The 26,156-nt window shown below is 36.3% G+C and overlaps 1 protein-coding gene across 1 annotated transcript in view; it reads right to left on the bottom strand.

The window, feature by feature from the left end:
* The window catches only part of LOC150100219 (telomerase protein component 1-like), a 1,179,105-nt gene that overhangs the window by 454,275 nt on the left and 698,674 nt on the right, over positions 1–26,156 (bottom strand). The window contains exon 30 of the mRNA XM_090402391.1: positions 17,555–17,879. Within this exon, the coding sequence (XP_090258517.1) occupies positions 17,555–17,879 (325 nt within the window). The remainder of the gene's footprint in view (positions 1–17,554; positions 17,880–26,156) is intronic.

Below are 26,156 nucleotides of genomic sequence, written 5' to 3'. Positions count from 1 at the left end.
TGAGCATTGATGTTTATGATTGTCTTTAGGTGGAGATAGGTTTCATCACCTGTGTGAGACCGTGCCCTACTTATCAGAGGTCTGAAATGCTTAAAGCTCTGTTTTTATCTAGAGAAGGGTTTTGGATTAAGTAAAATATATAAATTTGTTAAAAACAAATTCTTAGCCTACTCCCAATAGTAATGTACTACAAGTTTACAACTTTTCATTTGTGGGAGTCACATTAAGAAGGAAAAAAAATGAAATCAAACATCTAGATTATCTATTCTACAGTTTTCATGTCACTTTTATCATTTATTCTTTTTATAGTGCTCTTTCCTCCATTTATAAGATTTTTGAGATAGCCTCCAGGTCGTTTTGCTGCCTTACTGATATTTCACGTCTTTCTTTTTACCAAAAGCTTTTCAACTTTGGCTCTTTTTAAAACTTCCTTGCATATTTTTTTTTCTTTTCAATATAATGTTGAATTTCATTATGCTTGAAACTAAATGGTGATCACTTTGTATTTCAAATCCCCAGTATAGTATGCTCATGTTCTGAACCAGCATGATATCAGTATCCACAATAACAATCACATCTCATCTCCAGGTAAATTTGTGCTCATCTTTATGCTGGAGCATGGTGTTAGTGATATGACCAATTCATGTCCCAAACAGAAATCGAGCAAGTATTTACCATTACTTTTAGCTTTGCCTTTTTTTTACAAATTTTCTTAACACATTTCTATGTGTTTGGTATTCATTTCCTATTCTGCTGTGTAGATCTCCAACAAGGACTAGCTTTTAATTTTCTTTATATTATCTGACAGCTAATATAAAGCTATATATATTTTAGAAATTGTATATAAAGTATATATACAATTTCTAATGGCTGAAGAAAATTCCTCCACTTCTTCTGTAGTAAACTTGTATGGGATCAGAGGTACAAATAAGTCAAATTGTCCAAGTCTCTATTTTGTAATTTCTTTCAAGCATAATATACTTTCACAGCCAGAGAAATATTTTTAAATAGCTGCTAGTTAGTCTACAATTTATCTTGATATCAAGTTGGTGTGTTTGTCACATGATGGTAAACTGTCATGAACTTGCCTGAGTTATTATTTTAGATACTTAGAGTGATATTTAGATATGAGTAAAGTAGAAATTGCTGAAGGCATAACAGCAGAGGCAGTAGAAGTCATAATGGATATGATGTCTGAACATTTATTAGAGTTTGGAAGCAGCTGAAATATATTCAAATCCATAGAAGAGTGAAGATCTGTTGATATGTAGCTATGAAATTGGCATCTATTTGTTGAGAAGATAAAAATTTGAAAATACCATGTAAAAATTTACAGTACATGACATGACATATAACCTCTTATCTGACATTCTCAAACTCCATCTAACCTGATTGCATTGATGTTTGTTATTACTTACTGAACATCAGACCCCAGCCAAGATCCAAATTCAAACTTTTACCTATTACAACATCAAATTTCTCTGTTCTCTAATTTCTATTAGAGAACACAGAAGATTATTTCAAACAGCTGTTCCTTCCCAGAACGACTAAGGGGGGGGGGGTGGATGTTATGTAACTCAGGGCAATCCCATTCCAGAGTGTGATAGGTGCTACTGTCATGTTGGAGTAGGGTTGTGGCAATTTAAAGGGCTTAGATTTGTAGATGACTCCCACTCATATTATCTGTTCATGCTATTAAAACAAAAAAGTCATATGCATTTTTGAAAATTATGGAGACAACTACCGTGTTTGAATAAACACTTTAGTTTAATATAACTAAAATCTACATTCGACGTTTCGACCTTTATGTCAAGGTTATCTTCTGGAGCACACAACTATACACAGGAAACAAGCTACACTACAATCAAACTGGTTTGTTAAAGACACTAACCAACCGCTACAATAATTGTTGGCCTGACCTCTGGTGGGAAAAAAAAAATATACATCAACGCTAGAGTCCTATTATTATCTGTTGATTGTAGAATTACAATGGGCACAACCAACGGGCACAATTCTACAACCAACAGATAATAATAGGACTCTAGCGTTGATGTATAATTTTTTTTCCCACCAGAGGTCAGGCCAACAATTGTTGTAGCGGTTAGTCGGTATCTTTAACAAACCTGATTGTAGTGTAGCTTGTTTCCTGTGTATAGTTGTATACTCCAGAAGATGACCTTGAAATAAAGGTCGAAACGTCGAATGTAGATTTTAGTTATATTAAACTAAAATTTTTATTCAAACACCGTAGTTGTCTCCATAATTTTCAAAAATGCATTCGGATCACTGTGTAAGCCTAAAAGAAAGGAAAAAAGTCATATGTCAATTCACAAACTTCACTGTTTTATGGTCTGACCCCCAATGCCCACATCCAACATCTTTCCACAGAAATACTAGGAGGACTCATTATTATTTCGGGCAACTCCAAGGAGTTGACAGACTCATCGAGGGAGGCCCCTAATATCATGTCAAGAACAACTATTCGACATTCACACAGTATTTTTCATACCTCGCCTTGAACTCATTCACGGTCATAGCACCCACAACAGACTCTGGCAGCTTATTCCACTCATTCACCATTCTCCAAGTAAAAAACCTAGCTCTAACACCCCTGCTAACCACATTCTTGCCCAGCTTCCATGTATGGCCCCTAGTCCTCTCACCACCAGTCCTATTCTCAAAAATATCTTCTGCATTAATCTTATAGAAACCCTTCAGTAATGTGAATGTCTCAATCATATCACCCCTTTTCTGCCTATCAACCAATTTTTGCAACCCACAAATCTTCAACCTGTTCTCATAAAGGTTCATTCCACAGACCTGTTATCATCTCAGTCACTCATCTCTGGATCCTCTCCACCTCCTCCCCATCAAGAAGAAACCCTGACACGCATATCTGGTAATCTTGATAATATCTGATAATCTTGATAAGACCCCACCTAGACAGCAATTTAGATGGGGTCTTATCAAGGCTCGATACAGAGGAAGAATAACTTGTTTGTCTCTGCTTGTTAAAGTATTTTTCAGAAGCCAAGTGATTTGATGAGCTGATTTAGCCACTTTTGCGATGTGCCCCCTAAACTTCAACTCCCTATCCACCAACACTCCCAAATCCCTGGCCTATTCAATCTTCTGAAGTATGGTTCCACCAATGTGATATACTGCTGCTAATCTTTTCACCTCAAAATGCATAACCTTACACTTTGCCACATTAAATTGACATCCATTTTCCTTAGCCCAGTCCTCCAAACTATCCAAAATCAAAGTGCAAAATTTTGACATCCTGTGCACTCACAATTGCTCTACCCAACTTTGCATCATCAGCAAACAAGTCAACACTTCTTCTCAGATCCTTTCCTATATCGTTAATGAACAAACTGAAAAGTAGTGGTCCAAGAACTGAACCCTGCAGCACACCACTAGTCATCACAAGCTGTCTTTTGAACTCAACTCCTGAATAAACCACTCTCTGGTATCTCTCCCTCAACTACCCTCCTATCCATCTCACCAACCCTATATCCATACCCATCTGCTCCAGTTTGCTGATTAGAGTTCCATGTGGTATCCTGTCAAAGGCCTTGGCAAGGTCCAGTAGAATCACTGTAAACCCTTATCCAGTTCAGCTGTCACTGTGTTATAAAACATGAGCAAGTTACTGAGGCATGATCTACCCTTCACAAAACCATGTTGTCCCCCATACAGTATCCCATTTTCATCTATCCAATTTTGTATTCTTCTCTTGACTAATTACTCCAAGACCTTGACAATGATTCCTGATATTCTAATCGGTCGGTAATTTACAGCAGCAGTCTTGGAACCTCCTTTATGCAGTGGAACTATTTTCCACTCTTTCCACCCCCTCAGGACTAACCCAGACCCGAGACTCAAATTAAACAAAATGGTCAAGGGTACTGACTCTTTAGCCTCTTCACGTACAACACAAGCTGGTATACCATCCAATCTCACAGATGTATTGACTTGAGGTTTTGCAATAGACTACTCACCGCCACTTCATTCACCACAATTCCAATATAATCTATTGGTCCATTCATTTCTGCAATGTCACCACCTGGATGATATATTCTTGCAAAGTGCTCGCTCAGTAATTCAATTATATCAACTGATTCGGTTACCTCCCTACCATCAGCAAAATCATTCTGCCATATACATTTTTATTTTTACTTGCAACATATTGAAAAAACTGTTTGGGATTCTCTTTAGCCCTGCATGGCCAATGTTCTTTCATAATCCTTTTTTGCTTGTATTACCACACTCGTTACCCTTTCTGGTCTGTGCTTTAACAGGTTCATGTGCCTGCCGGTCACCTTTCTCCTTAAATTCCCTCCATAGTTGTTTCTATTTTTGCAGCTCAAGCTTAATGGGGTTATTCATCCATTTAACCCCTACTTGATTTATTATTCGGACTCTAGGTATACAGTCAGCCATTGCTTCATGCAAACACTTCTTAACTGCCTCCCATGCACTATCAACTTCTAGCCCTTGCAGTTGTACATGCCATGGCACTGAACTAATCAAACTCCCAAGCTTGTCATACTTACCAGCCTGATAATTCCACATGTACCCTGTCTTAGTTGTAAATTCCACACCTTTAGCCACCTCCCAAGTCAAGACCCTATGATTACTATCACCAATTGGTGGCAACGTGGTCATATTCGTTATAGCCAAATTCTCAGATGCAATTACTAAGTCAAGCACTCTCTGACCCCTATTTTCCATTAAATGCTGTCGCAGATAGTTATCCCTTAATAACCAGATAAAATCCAATTCCTTCCTCCCATGTGTCCTCTCCTCCTTCCAATCAATGTTACCATAGTTGAAATCTCCCATAATAATTACCCTCTTCAACTCATTTCTTCTATTTGCTTATGCATACTATCTCCACCACCTGGTCTATAGCAGCACCCAACTGTATATTTTGTTCTGCTAGTTTCAATCTCATACCAGATAGCCTCAAATGTGCTCTTTTCTCTATCCTGCAGTTCCATTTCTATTCTCCTTGGCTGTAGCTCATCAATAACACTCCTTCCCCCCATTTTATTCTCCCTGTCACTCCTGAACAACCATACCCCTCATATTCAATCCCACTAGCTATATAATCTTGTCAGCCATTTTTCACTAATGCCAATAACCTGTGGTCTGGAAGTGCGAACCAATGCCAAACATTCCTCCTTCTTGTTCTTAATACTTCTGGCATTAGCATACATGAATTACAGAAGCTGATTTGTCCCAGCCCTATTTTGATGCCTTATACTAACTATCCCATTCTGATTCATGGTCTTTCCTACTCGCTTGGGCATATTACCCACATTCACACACTCAACTGTCTCCCTAAAGTCGGCATATCTATTCCCCCCCCCCACTTAATAACTCTAGTTTCCCTGATTCTGCACATTCACTTCCACTACATTCAACAACACCTTTTCAAGTCTCTGTACACCAAATCCATTCAAATGTAAACCATCCATTTTATATAAATTCTTTTGCCCATCGAAATCATTCCACACATCCACAAATTCCACGCCACTCATACTGCACAATTCACACAAAGTCATTAGCAATTATGGCCCTCCTTCTATACTCTTCACTGTTATACCGTGCAGCAGACTCACCATCCTAACTCTCTCACTCTTCTCTTTTGCTACCTCAAGCAATTCCTTCACATCCTCACTCATAGCCATTTTGTTTCCTTTCAAATCATTTGTACCTGCCACCACTATCAATTCTTTCACCCGCTGCTTTTGCATTCTAATTGACTCGCTTACATCCTTAACGTTCACACCAGGTTGGTATGATTTTGTTAAACTCCCAACTAATACACCTCTTACTAAGGAATCTCCATACAACACTCGCTCTTTCATTTTATTTACACTCACTATCATACACTTATTTTTTCTATCATACTTTTGCTGATTATTAGTCGGTATGCTTGGAAAACATTTTTGCCAACACTCCAGCTGCCGATTTGCCCTATGTATTGCTTCGCGTAATAGAGCGATCTCACTCATTGCATCAGTGTCATCATTTTTATTCTCCGATGATTCATTCAACTGTTCTGTATGTTTACCTTCATTCTCACTTTCAATGCCACTCTCACAGCTATCAGGTACTACCTATATCACTGTTATCTAGATTCTCACTTTCAACAATGATATCACTCACACGACATGAAACACTCTTTACATTCTCACATTCTTTACACTTTTTGCACACATTCACTCCACTATCGTTGTTTAACCAGACCCCAACCGCTCTCTTTAATGCATACATTTCGCAAACGGTACACTGAATCAAATCCCTTAAGTTAAAATTTTTAGACAAATATAGCGACCTGGACGCCATCTTTGTATTCCTCTTTATGGGAGACATGTGCACAGATAATCGTATCTATCAATTTACTATTAAAATACTCAAAAAAACACACAAAAAATCACCCAGACACGTTAAATTACTAAAAGTAAACAATACTTAAATATAAAGAGCCAACAGGCTTCATTTTCGGCGATATAACCACTATTTAAATTAAGGGGATTTTAAATCCCACATTGTTTTAAAACCGAATAAGAAACTCAAAGATTGGAATCAGAGAGTTTCATGCCGAATATAGTAAACTATAAAAATATCGGCGATTACTAGCATGAGCTAATGCAAGTAGTCCTAGTACGTAGTACAATACTGGGCAACTTGTTGCAAAGGTGGGTAAAGTTCTGATCGCTATTCTTGGTATTTTCCATAATGTAAAAACACATTTCCTAGGAAATGTATGCTGTTATTACATTATGGTGGGAGGTCACTACCCAGACAGGTTTCAGCCTTTTTTGAGGCTTAGTCAGTGAGTAGCTAAACAAAATTAATACCAAAGGGTATAGTGAAAAGAACTTATATATTCTGCTATACGAGTTGTCCAAAAGGTTGGACTGGTGGCTCTTTATATTTAAGTAACTTAATGGGTGCACCTTTTGGACTACTCATATAGCAGAGTATATAAGTTCTTTTCGCTATACCCTTCTGTATTAATTTGGTCTAGCTATGCACTGATGAAGCTTCATAAAAGGCTGAAACCGGTCTGGGTAGTGACCTCCCACCATAATGTAATAACAGCATACATTTCCTAGGAAATGTGTTTTTACATTATGGAAAATACCAAGAATACTGATCAGAAGATTGCTATTCTTGGGAGAGGGCTCTAGTGAGCCAAGCGCTATGGACGTACCTAAGAAGAGCTCTTGATTCAGATAAGTTACTCTAGGAATAATTAATTATATATGCATAATTGTTTGAGTAAGAGCAGCTGTAAATGTTGTGCGCTATAGGTATTATTAGTGTGGGGGATTTTTCTTGCCTAAACTTAAATACGAAATCATTATTATTAGACCTAGTAACCTGCAGGGGAAAAAAAAAATGGCAGCAGCATTGTCATTCCATGATTTTAAATTAGATTTCAGTCATTTCATTAAGTGTGAGGTCTGTTTTATGTATTCCTTCGATTACATAAATGATTTGTGGATGTTTAGCATGGATGGAAGAAGGGTGTGTGCGAAGTATGACCTGAATGAGGAACTGATGAATGCAAATATGAAATTGATGACAGAAAGTGTTAGTGATGATTGTGTCGCGAGTGCATGTTTGAAAGAGAAGGATGGTGAGACAGAGAGCGAAAAAAATTTTAAAAAATCAGGAAAAAAGAAAAAGAGCGATTTGAAAACCATAACAGATGTTAAAAGGGATGAAAGCGAAGGGAGAGTGGTGGAAAGAAACGAAATTGAGAGAACGAATGAAAATAGAAATGGAGTGACGCAGAAATCACAAGTGAAAAAAATCGAAAGAATAAATGACAGCGAAAAAAGAATGAATGATGGCGAAAGTTGGACTCATGTTGGACTGAAAGTATGGAAACAAAGAAAGATAAATGAGAGTGAAAGTTAGAAAAATGATAGTGAAAGTTGGACGTATGTTGGACCGAAAGTACGGAAACTTAATTAAGAAGGATGAATGAGAGGGAAAGTGAGAAGAGGGGGTTGAGAGTAAGAAAGATTTAATGATAGAGAGAATCTGTCGCGAGTGAATTGGATTGGATGAGGCAAGAAATGAAATGGATGTAGAATGAAATTAAGAGAATTCAGGTCAAAACTATTAAAATAAATCATGATGGCATGAAAGAGTTAACGAAAGATGAGCGAGTGGCGTTGTATGGCGACTCCATTATTAAAGGTGTGCTAGAGGATAAAATGCACAAGGTATGTTTTCCAGGCGGTAAAATGAGTAGAGTGATTGAGGCATTGGATATGAGGCGGGAGCGAGCAAAAGAGTTAATTGTATTAATTGGTACAAATGATTTGAGAGAGCATAAAGAGCATGTCAGAATGAATGTAAGGAGGCTTCTTGGAAAGATAAAAGAGAATGGTGTGACAGGAAGGGTAGATAGTGTGTGTGTTGCCTAGGTATGATTGTGGTGAAATGAGGCGGAGAGCAAGGATTATGAATGATATTCTGGCTGAAATGTGTGAGGAGATGGGAGTAGTTTGTTAATGTGTGGAATAAGTTTGAGGGTCGAAGTGAGCTGTATGGGAGTGATGGACTGCATTTGAGTGGTTATGGTGTGAGTCGCTTGGAGAGACTGCTGCTGGAAGGTAGAGAAGTGAATAGAGAGCATGAATCAGATTGAGAGGGGAGTGATGTGGAAGAGCAGGAGAGTAAGACAGGAGAGATTGAAGAAGTGGAAATGAATGGGGAAGTGAGTGGTATGAGTATAGAAAATGAGAGAATGGGTGTGCAAGAGGAGCAGGGAAACGGGAAGGCTCAGGGTGGACAGGGGTATACAGCGTGAGAAAGGTGGATGCTCCAAGGTGAGAGCATGTATAGGCAGGAAAAAAAAGGGATGACCAGGGATCAAGAGGAAACAGATGAAATTGAAAAGCGTTCTATAATGAAGAAGCAGAAAGGGAAATGGCCCCAGTCCAGCATGGAGAGATCACATCGAGTGAGTGGTATCAGTGGGACTAGCTGTAGATCCAGAAATGAGCTGTTGTGTTTGTATACCAATGCTAGAAGTATAAGAAACAAGGCGGATGAAATGGTTGCATTAATTGCATCTGTTCACCCAAAGATTGTTGGAATAATGAGACATGGTGAGATGAGGACGACATCCTGACAGGAATAGAGATGGAAGGGTATGATATGTTTCGTAAGGATAGAAGGGGTAAAAAAGGGAGGGGGGAGTGCTATTGATGACAGAGAAAGAGTTATGTCACTACAAGGTAGAGATGCAAGAGAGAAATAAGGCCACTGGTTTTGAGGCAGTATGGTGTGAGATAGAGGTGAATAGAATCAAATACTTGGTGGGATGTTGTTATAGACCTGGTAATGTGGATGGTGGTGATAGTGAAATGTATAGTCAAATAAGCCAAGCAAATAAGAAAAGGGTGATCATTATGGGTGATTTTAATTATGGCAATATAGACTGGAATGAAGAGATAGCAACTGGAAGTATAGAAAATGAGTTTCTTGAGTTTTTGAGGGATAACTACTTCAGACAGTATGTAACAGAGGGCACACGAGATTTAAGGGTCTTGGATTTGGTCATATCATCAGAGGATGTAATTATAAATGAGGTGTCAAATCGTTCGCCAATTGGTGAAAGTGACCATGATGTGATTACCTGGGTGGTAGCCAGAAGTGCAAAGACCCCTGTGAAAAAAGGGTATATGTAGAACTACAAGGGGGGGGGGGTATGAAGAGCTCAGGAGACAGCTTGCAGGTGCAGCTGGAAAAGAGATCAATGCAGCTTGGGGGATTTTCAAAAACTATTTAGTAGATGCAATGTCTAAATGTATTCCAAGGGTGAGAAGGTTAAATAAGGTAGGTGTGAGATGGATGAATAAAGAGATTAAGCATGCGATACAGAGAAAAAGGTCATTATGGAGGCAGCATAAGAGAAGTGGAAGTAACCAATTTCATGAGGTCTACAAAGACCAGGCAAGGAGGGTGAATTGGTTGGTGAGAGTAGCTAAAGAGAGGTATGAACAGCAGTTAGCTAATGAAGTCAAAAAAAAAAAAGAATCCTAGGGAGTTCTTTCGATATGTAGCCAGCAAAAGAAAGAATGATTATGGAAGGATGACATTGATTGGAGGAAATGGTATAAAAACAGCTGTTGCAGAATGTGTGGTGGAGATACTTAATGAGCAGTTCATAAAGATCTTTCAATCTTGTGAATGTGACTTCATGGAGAGATTAAGGGCAGTTGATGATGGGGAGGAGAGACTGACTGTAAGTGAGCAAGAGGTGTTTGGGGAGTTGAGTAAACTAGATGTAAATAAGGCTGTGGGAGTTGATAATATATCACTGCGTATTCTGAAGGAATGTGCCAGAGTGTGGACACCTGCCTTGTCATATTTTTTTAATACGAGTCTTGCACTTGGTCAAGTTCCTAAAGAGTGGAAGGAGGGCAAAGATTGTGCCACTTCATAAAGGAGGTGATCGAACTCAAGCATCAAACTATAGGCCTATCTCTGTGTCAGGTGTTGTGGTTAAGTTGTTGGAGAAGCTTGTGAGAACTAGGATACAGAGTTGGGTTGACAACGATGGTATAATCTTTGATGGACAGCATGGATTTGCTAAAGGGAGGTCATGTTTTAGTAATCTACTTACTTATTACAATAAAGTCACTGCTTCCTTGGACAGAGGAGAAGGATACACAGTAATATACTTGGATTTCGCAAAGGCTTTTGATAGAGTACCTCATGATAAGTTGACACTCAAACTAGAGTAGATGGGGTTGGATATTAGATTAGTGCATTGGATTGGAGACTGGCTATCTGATAGGTATCAACAAGTTGTGTATGGGGTGCAATATCCAGGAAAAGGAAAGTCACTAGTGGAGTGACTCAGGGGTCTGTTTCAGGGCCATTACTATTTAACTTGTATATTAATAATATTGGCGAAGATTTGGTTGGAGATATTCAGATGTTTGCAGATGATGCAAAGTTGGGACGAACCATAAAGAGTAGTGAAGATGTTGTGGCCTTGCAAGAAGACTTGAATAAATTGAGTGATTGGGCAAGATGTGAGTTCAATGTTGCAAAATGTAAGTTTTAATATTTGGAAAACAAAGATGGGATGCAGAATTTATGCTTGGTGAGAATATATTGTTGGAGGTAGAGGAAATAAGAGATCTGGGGGTGATAGTGGATGAGGATCTAAAATTTAGGGAACACATCGCCAAAATTGTGAAGACAACACAAAGACTTCTGGGAATGATGCGGAGGACACTGACGTGTAGAAGTAGGTAGATTCTTGTTCCATTGTATAAGGCTTTGATTAGGCTACACATGGACTATTGTGCCCAGATTTGGTCACCAGGTTTTCAGAAGGATGAAGAGATGCTGGAAAGGGTTCAAAGGCGACTGACTAAGGTAGTTTCTGACTTCTGGAATGCAGTATGAGGAAAGATTGAGAAGATGTAATTTGCAGAGTCTGGTGGAGAGAAGGACGAGGGGAGATATGATAGAGACCTATAAGTTGGTAAGGGGTTGTTATAAGATCGAGAAGTTCTACACAGAATAGTGGGAGATCAGGGGAGAACCAGAGGTCATATCCCTGGAAACTGTATAAAGAGGGTGTGAGTAGGGGAGTGAGAGGCAGGTTTTTTCCCATGCCGAGTTGTGAATGATTGCAATGCCTTGCCTGAGAGAGTGTGGTGTCTGCAAGGAGTTTGAGTGTGTTTAAGACACGGTATGATGAGATGTGTGTGTGATAAAAGGACCTCCCAGATGAGTCTTTGACTCCATGAGGTCTTGGGAAATAATAATAATAAATAATAATAAAGAACTTTACTCACCTTTGTAAAGAGTTTCCTGGCATTGTACTATGTACTAGGATTACTTGCATTAGCTCACGCTAGTAATCGCCGATATTTTTATAGTTTACTATATTCGGCATGAAACTCTTTGATTCCAATCTTTGAGTTTCTTATTCGGTTTTAAAACAATGTGGTATTTAAAATCTGATTAATTTAAATAGTAAACAATACTATGTAAATAATATGCAAATTCACCAATTATTACTCAAAAGATCACTTAAACATTATATTTGAATGTGAACTCAAACTTCCTTAGCTTTCCCTCCTCATATTCTCTCTACATTCTGTTTAGGACACATTTCAACTAAATAACCAAGATATATTCTATACAATTATATAATTTCCAGTAAAACTGTTTTATATAAGAATATATGTTTATTTATATTAGCATGTGTATAACTAATATTTAAGGAATTGACAGCGTATACTAGAAATATAGATTAAATAAACTTTAATATATACTTTCCAATATTTCGGCGAACGTCAAGAAGATGGCAACGTGACGTTCGCCGAAATATCGGAAAGTATATATTAAAGTTTATTTAATCTATATTTCTAGTATACGCTGTCAATTCCTTAAATATTAGTTATCATGTTTAACCAGCGTATAAGCCTCTCAACAAGAATAGCATGTGTATATGTATACATATATGTATGTGTATTTACCGATCTACTTGGCTGAGTGAATAGCATTGCTGTTCACTCAGCTATGGGTTTGAATCCCATCGTAAATAAGACATAAATGTCATTAGGCATTAAAAAATGTTCACTGCTGTGTTGAGAATATGCTGTTTATGGGATGACTGAAGTGTTTTGAATTAAAAAAAAAAGTTTCACGATCGGTCTCTCGAACAGATAAAATGGATTATCCAACTTTGGCCAATATGTGGTACTAAATGTATGAAAGGCTTACCTTTTGTGGATGAGATTCACATTAAAATAATGTATACGCATAAACAACCACATACCCATTCAATATTATCCAGCAGTTACTTTTCTCCATCTACTAAAAAGAATAATTTGTTACAGCAGCAGGTTCGTTATACTGAATTTTCTTTAGAATAGCACAGAAGTTATGGAGAACTTTTGGAATATTCTTATAGGAAGTGTGTTCACTTAGTAATGTAAAGTGTTATTTTCTCAACACTTTGCAGGAGACCAATACTAATTATTATTTCATATGATACTTACATACTTCTCCTTGAATGCATTCACTGAAAAGCACATCAAAAATGCTTCTGCCAACCGAACCACCCATTCAACACCCTTCAAGCAAAAAAGTCTAATCCTTACAACCTACCTAAACATACTTATATAAAATTTCCATGGGTAAGTGCCTTGCTATTTTCATTTCTTCCATGTACAGAAAACAAAAAAGTTTTCTGTATTAATCCTTTAAAATTCTTTTAATAAATTATTATTTGTTATATTCCCACCTTTCCATCTATCAAATAGCCTTTGTAACCACACAGACTTTGAATCCATTCTCGCAGGGAGAGTTTTATAGACCTATCATAAATCTTGGTTACTTACCTCAGGATCCTCTACACCATTTTCTCAATTCCCAAGGAATATAGGGAACTAGATCTGTGTAAAATAATCTTGGGCTTAAAAAAGAGAAAATATTATGGAGAAATAACAACCTCCCATCTTCTTCTTCTGCAGCTTATCCCACTTAAGCAGGGTTGCTGTTTCTAATGAGTCTCCTCCACATCCTCCTCTCTTGGGCTGTATCCACATCCAAGTTCTTCATCCTCAGGTCCTCCTCCACCAGCTCCCTCCATCTCTTCTTTGGCCACACCCACTTCCTCCTCCCCAACACAACCATCTGTATGACCTTTCTTCCCACATACTCTTCCTTCCTCCTCATCAAATGACCAAACCATCTCAACCTTGGCTCCTATATCTTACCTCCTAAGTTCGTGACTTTCACTGTTCCCCTTACATAGTCATGACATTTCCTTCCAGCTCCAGATCTTTCTTGGCTGCCATCTACTTTGCAACACATGCAAAGTGGATGGCGGCCTCCTTATATGTGTTCTTCAACACTGAGGAAATGTAATGAATGAACCGTTTTGGTGACCTTTGCAATATGCTCTTGTTAGTACCTGAATGAAGAACTTTATTAAAGAAATAATTCATTCAGGATTTAACAAGTCAAAAAAAAATCAGTTGAGAGAAAAAACTTGTACTGGAGCAGAAGAACTAAAGTACTAACTGTAAATGGAAACAGAATTACCTCCTTTTAGTAGAATTATAATACCATGTAAAGAACTTCGTGTATAAATTAGTATTATATGAAATGCATCATGTATACAATGAATGGGTAAATCAAATGATAACAATAGTCAAAAGTTCATGGGCGGGCCTGAGGCATTTTTAATCTCGGAAAGTGATGCACATTTGTTTCCCGGAAGATGCTGCGAGAAATCTTGCGATGTACCGAAGTTGCTGTGGTCGATGAAAGTAGCGGGTGGGAAAAGATCGCAGAAAAAAAAAAAGTAAGAGGACGCTATTGTGGTAAGAACAGGGTGCTAAAAGGGGGGAAATGAATGGAGAATAAAAAGGGTTTGCATCCCTTTCTTGAGGCTCTTTTTCACCTGTTTTCCTGGATGATGATTTGACTTCTCTCGTGGACCAGTGGTTCCTGATGGTGTTTCGTGGCGATAGTTCGATATCGAAGGGTGCCCCTTTCCCTTCGATGTCTGAATTTCAGCCGGTGCTAAAGCGTGAGATGAAGGCACATACTGCCTTTGCTGAAAGTACCGACAGAATACTATCGCATACGTACATTATTAACCGGCAGCTAGAATTGAGGATGGCCCGAAACAGATTGAGAATAGACGAGGGAAACTGAGGACCATAAGGACCCACCATGTGGATGCAGGCTTATGGCAGATTCGATGGACAGTTCCGATGGACTTGGAGACCCTACCCCAAGAAATAGTAATGTACAGATTTTGTTGTATAACTATCCAGTCGGAAAAAGGAAAAGATCGTTGTAGTGTATTAAATGAGTTTGGATAGTATTTAAGAACTTTAAGCGATTGTTTAGCAGTGGCTAATGTCCATAAGACAAATTGCTAGGAATGATTATAGATGATTGTGTCTAGTTTAATATGCAAGACTAACACAGTGGGTAGAATATTGATTAGAAGAGTATAATGTGTATATTATGTGTGTTTGTAGTGTATTAATCGAGTATGGATAGTATTTAAGAACTTTAAGTGATTATTTGGAAGTGGCTAATGTCCATAAGACAAATTGTTAGGAATGATTATAGATGATTGTGACTAGTTTAATATGCAAGACAAACATAGTAGGTAGAATATTGAGTAGAAGTGTATAATGTGTATATTATGTGTGTTTAGTCTTTAACTTAAGAGAAGGATTTATTGTTCATGTATTAGAGTATTAATCAGTTTGAAAAGGTCTGATTTAGCATGTCATTGAACTAATTGAAAGTGAGATTGGTCTAAGTGTATATTATGTCTTTAGATTCCAATAAATATGTTTTTTCTTTTATACCTGAGATTTGCCTGTGATATGAACCAAAACTACCACTCATTAATTTGAACCACAGCGGGAAGGAATTGAAAGAAAGGTATAACTGTTGTTATAGAGGTTACGACTGCAAACCAGAATTTATTTAGCTGCAGTAGAGCATTTAATTTATTCACCTATGTGCACCAAAGGTCTGGAAAAGTCTCCATGAATAAGAGTCTATTCTATTCTAAGATATTGGCTGGCAAGCATAAAAAATTAAATTTGTCAATATCTGAAGAAAAGATGGCCCCAGAAAGAAATTAGAGGATTCATTTCTTTTAGCAAGGAATAACCTTAACAGTCAGGGTAAGCACGTGAGTAAAATTTGGAATTGGCCACAGATATAGAATTTGCTTTCCTTATAGAATGAACACGTAAGAAGTGATACAGATGTTAGAGTCAAGGAAATTTTGTAAGTCTTGTAGTTAAAGTAGAGAGGTTAAAATCATAAGGTAAAGGAAGTAAAATATTATAGGAAGAGCAACGACATAAAATGGTGGTGAGCCACATGAGTAAATATAACACTCTCTAAATTTCAACTTCCTTGTACACAATTGCTCCCAAAATCCCTGGCATCATTAATTACCTGCAGTTAATTCTGTCAATAGCACACAGCTTGTTATCACTTCATTCCAAAGTGCATGCTCTTACACTTTGCCACTGACATATTAAAGGGGAACTGCTAGGCTATGTAAATCATCCTGCAGGATCTCTATCTCATCTTTATTAACCATTGATCTACCCAGTTTTGCATTATCAGAAAACAATTGGATATTTCCCCATAAATCAGTTCCTGTATTGTTGATATATAAATTAAATAGCATCAGCCAAAGTATAGAGTGATGTAACATTATTTGTTGCAGTGTGTATCAGGTGTATTTGCTATGAAAAAGAGAAGATTTCTAGGAGAGAGAGTAAAAGTGTGTAGAAAATGAGTGTCAAATGTAAGGGGAAAATAAAAAAGAATGGAAAAGTGTCAGTGTGCAGGTTATTAAAAGAAAAGTAATGAATGAATGAATGAATGTGTGTGTGTGTGAGTGAGTGAGTGAGTGAGTGAGTGAGTGAGTGAGTGAGTGAGTGAGAGAGAGAGAGAGAGAGAGAGAGAGAGAGAGAGAGAGAGAGAGAGAGAGAGAGAATGAACATGGGATTATCTCTGAAAAATGGAAGTGGTGAATAAAAGAGTGAAAAATAGGTTTCTGCATGGAGAGTGAAGTGATAGTCATATGGAATACAGTCTGAGAGAGGGTGTGTGTGCGTGTGTGTGGACACTGAACAAATTTAACAGTGGCACAACTTGATATAACAGACTAGTGGTGCCTAAACAAGCCTACTAGTGATGACACTAACTTCATTGAGGTTCTGGGGTAATAATATGGGAACACATAACTGAAAATCTAACATCAAAACTGAGTGGCATTATCATTACTCTAAACAAAAGGCGCTACAACAATCTGTATATGTATCAAAAGGCTTAGGTGTTGTTGATTATTCCTAATAGTGCTTCACAGTATAAACATCAAGAAATGTAAAAATAAATTAATTTATCAAACTTACTAATATTTTGTTAGCTTTCTATTTAGCATCTTCAGAGCACAAATTATAACAAACTTCTAATGCTTTAGTGTGGTGCCTGTGAGCTTGTTATGGTTAAACTTGTGCTCTTAAGATGCTACATGGAAAACCAGAGAAATATTAGTAAGTATAATAAATTAATTTATTTTTTCATCTCTTGGTGTTGTTTATACTGTGAAGCACTATTATGAAGAGTCATTCTAAGAAACTTTCCACAACAGCTAGCTATTCATTCAGCTCCTCTAAATTCACTAAATGCTGATGCAAGTGAATACTTCTTATACTCTGGTTTCATAAGGTTTTTCTGGATTAATTTCAACCCAGAATCTTTTGAAGCAACATTGGTCCTTTAAAATTTGTGAACCTAAAATGGAAAAATTAAATTTGAACAATGCTGATCATATTTCAAAATTGCTATTTTGAAATATGATCAGCATTTTTTACAATCTATATAGATTTTTGGAAAATACATTAGAATGTTTCAAATTTCATCTGAATTTATCATGAAATACATACTGCAAAGTTATATAATATAATGAATTACAGAGTTATATACTTACTGCTTTAAAACATGCAAGTTGTAAGTTAAGAACTCAGCATAATCTTTTATTTTTTTAATGTGAGAAACCTTCTTTTTGTGAAATCCTTTTAACTTTGTTTCTTGTCCATATCCTGATTTCTTTAAATACTGAAAAGCATCCACAAGAGCATCTCCTGCTTCATGAGTAAAGGACTGTTGTATATATGGAATAGAGCAAAGTGTACTGGCAACATGATTGAAACAACCACTTTCAATTAAATGGTATGGAAAGACACGAAAAGATCTGACACTGTGACCTGTCCAAGTGTGATTTCCTTTTGGGTCAGCAATACTTAAAAAAAATGCTAAAAATTAAAAAGATCAGATCTTAATTGATAATTTAGTAAAAATTCTGCTTGCTTAGTAAAAATGTTCCTTTCCTCTAAACAACAGAAAACTAACCACGAGTCTTGATTCTATTTGAGATGTAACAAATTTTTATAAAATAATTATGCTCTAAAAAATTTGTGCTATTTCACATCTGTAATTAGCAGAAACAAAGTAATAATTAACAAACTACATCTGTGATGATTTTTTAATTATTATGGAAATTTAAATAGACGAGAACTTGTAAAAAGGCTTAAATATAGGACAATAGAACAAACATTCTTCTTCATCATCATCAGATTTCTTGATTCCTCTGCTGGAAGAATGCCTCTCCATACGTCTTCCATTTTAGCTGGTCTTATGCATCTCTCCACCATAAATGTCCATAACATCTTATGTCAGTGTCCCATCGTACCACTGGTCTACATGGTTTCCAATAATCAGTTCTTGGTGTCCATTTTGGTGTTCTCTTTGTCTGTCTGTTGTCAGACATTCTCATCACATGTCTTGCCCAGTGCCATTTGTTGCCTTTTATTACTAAGGCAATGTCCATTACTTTTGTTCTGCTTCCTTATCCAAGTATTATTCTTTTTATCTAACTAGGTTATTTTCCAAATGGGTCTTTCCATGTTTCTTTAGTTATATTTCCAGTTTCTCTAGATGCTTTTTTTATCACTACCATAGGTCATCATTGGGAGTACACGCTGGTTGTAAATCTTTCTTTTTTTGGCAGTTTGGTAAATTCTTATTATTGCATGAGAATCTCCATGGAATGCATTCACCAAGAAAGCACTTAAAACACTTAAATATAAAGAGCCAATCGGCTTCATTTTGGTGATATAAACATTATTTAAATTAAGGGGATATTAAATTAAATAATAACACTTAAAACAGATTCTGGTAACACATTTAACTTAAACTACTCTCCAAGTGAAAAATCTAGTACTGCTATAAATTTTTTAAATACAGTATTAGAGTGCTTGAATCAATAAATCACCAACCAACCCATCTGCTTGATTTGCCCTCTCCTTTAGCCGGGCGATAAAAATTTCCTAATTATCAATCCTATAAAACTTTTGGCAATGTAAATATTTCTGTTTTATTACACTCCCTCTTTTATACCTATCAACTAACTTCTGCAATCTATCCTCATAGAAAGAATTCCAGAAAACACTCAATACTTTGGTCACTTACATATGAATCTCTACCACTTACTCATTCCCAAGAAACTTGAGTGATAATACCTGTACACAGTACAGATGCATATAGATGTATCAAAGCCTTATAAAGTCAAATTATAACTTACTTATTTCTGCTTGTAAGTGCATTCTTCAATAACCAAGTAATCCTAAGGACTACCCTGGCCACTTTTTCCAGTATGCCCCCTGAACTTCAACTCCCTGTTCAACAATGCCTGCAAATCTTAACTTCATCAATTTCAGTTCCATCACTGTTGTACAAAGCTTGTAATATTTTCATCACAAATGCACAGCTACTTTTTACATTAAACTGACACTTTAATTTGCCTATACTGTCATATTTATATTGTTCTGTAATCTCTACATCACTTCCGTGAACTGGATTCTACTCCTCCATATAATATTCTTTAGTAACTTATCACTATTCACCTTTGCACCCATCTCACCAAATTCACATCCATCCCCCATTTGTTCCAATTTGCATAGCGAAGTTCCACGTGGCATCCTGTTGTATGCTTTTGCAAAATCCAATATCAACATCACCAATTTCCTGATACACTTAAGTACACTTAAGGGATATACAGGCTACTATGGCAGCACTACATGATTACTTAAGGGTTAAAGCCAAATAATTAGGTAGAGACAGGACAAGAAGGTTCAAATTCCTTAAAGGCAATGGCCTTTAAGGAATTCAAAGACCTGACTGGAGCTTCTAAGCTAACATTAAATCTTCATCCTCATTTGGAATACCCCATTAGTAGGTATCCACTGGATACTGAATTCATGAGGATGGGCTGGCAAATTTGGGATTTAACAAACTGCACTCTCTCTTGACTTAAACTAGAAATAAGCACTATTATAAAAAGTGAGTAATAAATTGCTAACACATGACCTGTCTTTCACAAAGCCATGTTTTACTTTCCCCAAAGAGTGTGACCAACCATTCCAGAATTCTGATTTATACCAACTTTATCCAATACCTTAACCATCACTCCTAAGATACTGATTGGTCTCTAATTTGCAACCGCTTTTGCTGGAGTCTACTTTATGCAACAATGCTATTTTGCTCTCCTTGCATTCCCTAGGGATGTTCCCAGAACTAAGAATGAAGTTAAACAGCCTGGTCAGAGTCAAAGCCAGTTTCTTTTCACATTTTTGTAATATGAGGGATGGTATCTCATTTAATCTTTGTGACCATATTCACATTGATTTTTTTATCAGATTGATAAAAAATTCAAAGAATAATGAATAGTTTTTCAGGTTTAAAAACTCAATGGAACTCTCATTAAAGATGCAAATATGCTTGTGGATTCAAAGGGTATTGCAATACAGGTACTAATGCTAAAAGAATATGGAACAAGGGTGAGGAATTGTTGGCATTGGTTAGCTTTACTTTGCGAAATAATTATAAGCATTAAGAAGTACAGATGAAGATATTGCAAATATACTCGCAGTGAAGACAGAGAGAGAGAGAGAATAAGATTGTGCAAAATAATTCATTTACAACTTTTTTTGCAAACTGAACTATTAGTTTTGTTTCATAACTTCATAGTATCAACACTTGTCATGCACCCAATTAGGGATTAATATTTATGTTAAAAAAGAATAATGTTTCAGGTTAAACTTACTGGGTATCTGATATTTGTAATAAATTCGATAGTTACTTCATGAAATTTGTTAAATGTAAAGTACCATGATTGTTCGTTGCAATGACATTCTTGTTTCACTAATAGCAATGCAACAACCATTATTGAATTCTCATTTGCCAACTAGTTTTATAATTGCACATGCGCAGTAAAGAAATTCATGGGAGACTTCTATATAGATCATGTTGGAGGTTTAATGGAGTATTGACAGAATTAAGAAAGGATCAAAAACTAATTTTAATGCTTCCAATAGTTGATCTCAGTCACTGAGACATCTTCAAGGAGTACAAATATCACTTGTAACCCAAACACAAAGATAACATAATACTCAATTAAAAATTATGTTGGTGATTTGTACTCCCTGAAGATGTCTCAGTGACTGAGACAAACTATTGGAAGAATTCAAATTATTTTCTAATTCTTTCTTAGTGCTGTCAGTACTCCATTAAACCCAGCACTTAAGCCTTGATATATTAATTGTCAGATGGACTTGGTAAGCATCGACATTAAAGTACTCTCAAACCAGTCAAACTTCTCTGAACACATAATCTTAAGCCACATGGCAAGCTCACAGTCAGTTTTGTGCTGTTCAGCATCTGATGAGATATTTTACATGAAGCAGCCAGCAAACCATTATACTGCTTGCAGATCTAGTATATACTTAACTACCTTTTTTTTTTTTGTCATCTAGTTTTCAATTTTTTTTCATAATTTTAATTCACAATCTCTAGTTAATTCAACTTCTTTGTTCATCGATTATATTTGTGCTTCATTTTTGGCTATTGAAAGTCATCATCATCAAATTTCTGCCATGTACCCTCAAGGGGGTGTACAGGATATGATAGTACTACACAAAAAATTTACATCATTACTAACTTCCTATCAAATTTTCCTCCAAATCAGTCTGTTACCTGCCAAGACTCCAACATTATCAGATCTTATATTTCTAGCTTCTAAGCACTTTTTTACTGTATCAAGCAAAGAACACTTATTTTACTAATCTTTCCACACCCATTCTGTTTAAGTAACCATACCACCTGAGATTACCTCTGCTAACACATTCATGGATGCTGACAATGTCAAGTTCTTTCCTAATATCCTCATTTTTAATATGATATTGCCAGTGATGCCATCTGTTCATGCCCCTAATCTTTCCAGGACTCTCATATCTTTGGTCTCTAGTCTTTGGTTAAGTCTTTTACTTCTGTCCCAGCTCTCAGATCCATAAGTTAAAATTGGTTTGAACACTGTCTTGTATACAGTTAATTTAGTGTTTTGACTAATTTCTCTCTTATTACATAGAAATTTATTCAGTTGACTTTCTACCATACCGGCTTTATTGATTCTGCTGTCTATTTCCATATTTAATTTACCATCTTCACTAAAAATCATGTCTAAGTAGCTGAAATGTTTCACTTGTTCTATAGGTTCTCCATTCACAATGCAGTTGATATTTTCAATGCTTCTGTATATTTTCATTGTCTTTGTCTTGTTATTGCTGACCTTCACACCATATCTATCTGACTAAACAATAATAATAATAAATTGAGTAACTGTCGTTACTCAATTTAGGCAGGGAATCTTGCAGACTTGTAGCAGATTTATTTAGAAATATAACATAGTCCACATAAAGCAAAGAGCTGACATTAACATCTACAATTTTGATATCAGATTCAATACCACTTTCCTTCATAATGTGGTCCATATAGATAATGAATAACAGAGGAGATAATGTACATCCTTGTCTCACACCAGATTTAACATTAAACCATCTTCCTTTACTTCCTTCAGTTCTAACTGCTGACTTACAACTCAAATAAAGACTAAGTATTGCTTGATATAATGCCCCATTGACACCATATAACTGTAGCGTATTGAACAGCTTCTCTCTTGGCACCTTGTCATATGCCTTTTCCAGATCTACAAAACTTAAATACAGATCTATGTTATATTCCCATGATACATAGATATATATTATATATAAATGTATATAAATATATAAATGATGGTGCAACATGGCTATTGAAAGTACATACTTAAATTCAGCTTCATTCTCAATACCTTTCCCTTACTGTATATTTTGGTTCATAAAGTTTTCCTGCCAAAGTATAAAACAATCTTTTTAACTACCTTTTTTATATAATTAAACTTTTGAATTAGATGTAACTTTGCCTTTGCCTGGATCGTGGGATAGATATTTCTATTACCATTTTTATTCTGGAGTAATATAAAACTAAGTTTCAGAAAATTTCTGTATTTAAATATTATTATTATTATTATTATTACGGGTATCTCCATGGAGTCAGTAGACTCATCGCGGGAGACCCAAGCTAGCAAAACAATATCTGTCATAACTCTTCTTGAATTCATTTACAGATGAAGAGCTCACAACAAAGTCAGGCAATGAATTCCACTCATTCACCACCCTCCAGGCAAAAAACCTTGTTCTGACACCTTTGTTAACCACACTCTTCTTTAATTTCCAGAGATGACCTCTTGTTCTTCCATCACTATCACACAGCTGAAACATTTCCCCTGCATCAATCCTATAAAAACCTTTTAGTAATTTGAATGTTTCTATCATATCCCCTCTTCTTCGCCTATCAACCAATCTCTGCAATCCACAAGCTCTCAATCTATCAATGTAGGGAGCATTTTTTATATCACTCACCAACTTTGTCACTCTTCTCTGAACCCTCTCCACAGCCTCCTCATCTCCAAGGAATCCAGGTGACCAGACCTGAGCACAGTAATCCAAATGTGGAAGTATCAATGCTTTATAAAGGGGAATAATAACCTCTTTATCTCTGGTTGTCAGTGTGTTCCTCAACAACCAAGTAATCCTATGTGCAATCTTGGACACCTTAGCAATGTGTCCTCTGAACTTCATCTCCTTATCTACCAATACCCCTAAGTCCCTAGCCTCATCAATCTCTTGGAGTACCTTTCCATCTATGTAGTACACAGCTGGTAATCTTTTAATCCCAAAATGCAAGACTTTACACTTTTCCACATTGAACTGACATCCATTTTCTTTTGCCCATTTTACCAGCTTATTTAAATCCTCCTGCAAACTTTCAACATCAGCTTGATTTTTTATTGCACTACACAACTTTGCATCATCAGCAAACAACTGAATATCTCCCTTTAAGCCGTTTCCTATATCATTTATATACAAATTAAACAACATTGGCCCAAGCACAGAGCCTGAGGCACACCACTGGTCACCTGCCTCATTCTGGACTCGGCTCCTCCATACACCACCTTATGGTATCTCTCCCTGAGCCATTCTCCTATCCATATCACCAATTTAATATCCATTCCCATCTGCTCCAATTTGCGTAACAGTGTTCTATGGGGTATCCTGTCAAAAGCCTTAGCAAAATCCAGAAGTACCACTGTGTAGCCAGTTCCTTTGTCCAACTCTGATGTTATTCTATTATGGATAGTTAATAGATTGCTAAGGCAGGATCTACCTTTAACAAAACCATGTTGGCCTCTATAGAGTATCATATCCTGATCCACCCATTCTTGAATTTTGTCTTTAACCAACTTTTCCAATACTTTTACCACTACTCCTGAGATGGTGATTGGTCTGTAATTCAATTATTTAGTTATAGGGAAGTAATCTTTTAAGCTGGGCATGATATCAGAATTGTTTCAATGTTGGATCAAAGATTTGAAATGGTAGAATTTTTTTATGTAAGAAAAGATATAACTAAAGACAGTAGGTATGAGAGGTTCAGTTGCATCAGCTATGGGAGGTTGGAGAGGATTATTTATTAAGTTATGGACTTTTCATAATTTGTATCGATGGAAGGGCACTGAACAGCTTGACACACACACACAGGTACATCATCACTTTTCCACACACCTTTGATTACAGAGCCTTGTCAGAATATCTGTTTTGATGAACCAACCAAGGTCATGTAATAATTCATCAGTACACCTTCTGACACCAATTATAATCCTTCCACATCTCTATTAACCATGGACATAGAAACTTAAATATTAAATATAAATTAAATGTGATTTAAGTGATTACATGAAATACATTAATATAAATGATATATATATATCACAATTCTTTCATTGTTTTTAATCTGGATTCAGAACAATTATATAATTGCAGAATCAGTATAGTGATGAACAATAGGTTTTTCTTCATCTATGTTCATCAAATAGCTAGATTTTCTTCATTAAGCCTACTTGATATACCCTTGGATATAAGTCCTGCAATACTTTTTGCATACTTAAGAAACTCAAGAACAACTTCTTCCTCCTTTTCTTTGGTATATTAAATCTAAAATCAATACCAACATTTTCATCAGGAGAATTATCAAACATTGAGATGCCACAACTTATGCCAGTATTTCTCATTGTGTTACTAGCAAGGAACCAAAGCACTTCTTTCACATTAAATTCTTTAATAAATGTCTCTCCACGCTTGCCAGCATTTATATCTAACAAACATTTAATGAAAAGAGAACAATACTTGTTTTCACAGAGCATACTATTCCTTGGTTTTGGGGTTGCAAGGAAGGTACAGTTTAGTTGCAAATACATTATATAAACATTATTCTTATGCAGTACTTCAGCTCTGGAGTGAGACAAACAGTTTTCAAGAATGAGAAGGTTTTTTGCAATCTTCCAGTAGGCCTACAGATATGCAGTGTGCTAGAGCTTCAGGTTTTTTGAACCATTCTAACATAATCTCAGCAGTAACCCAACCATTTATATTTACAATGGTATCTTAGGGTAAATTTTAATGTTTTTCAAGGTCTTTTCATGTGGGCCTTTGTTCTTTTTTGCTGTTAATGTCTTTTATAGCACCAGTATAATGCAGTTTCATCCTTATTAAACACTTGCTCAGGACTAAGAAGGTCATCAGCTATAAGTTTGCCAAAATTCATCCGCATATGAAATGTATACCACCAGTGCATAAGGTCTCAACTTGGAGATTGAGTTTTTCCCTGGACTTTTCACAGTGGATAAGATGTGACAAATGCTTTATGTGTGCATCCAAAAATTTTAAAGATTTATGGAGTGTTAGGTCAAATGATAAAAATGAGCATATTATAGTATGTGAAAAGTGCGATGAGAGGGTAAGACATTCCAAAAATGAGAATGGTGTTACCATGAATAATCAGAAAATGGATGGGAGTACTTGCATGATAATAATAGAAGTGATGTGGAAGAGCTCAGGCAAGAGTTAATGAAAATGAAGAGTTAGGTTAAATGTATGAAGGAGGAAAATTTATGTTTAAAGTAAAGCATAACTGATATAAATAACAAGGAGGTTAATAAGAAGAGGAAAGTATCTAAAGATGATGGAGTTGCTTTATATATGGTGACTCAATCATTAAGGTGTGATAAAAAACAAGGTGCACAAGACATGTTTTACACATGG

The sequence above is a fragment of the Typopeltis vanoorti genome, chromosome 13 (assembly GCF_054136105.1).
Source record: "Typopeltis vanoorti isolate ZY-2024b chromosome 13, IOZ_Tvanoo_1.0, whole genome shotgun sequence".
Classification (NCBI taxonomy): Eukaryota; Metazoa; Arthropoda; class Arachnida; order Uropygi; family Thelyphonidae; genus Typopeltis; species Typopeltis vanoorti.
Note: the sequence above shows the minus strand (reverse complement) of the source record. Positions and strands in the feature narration are given on the sequence as shown.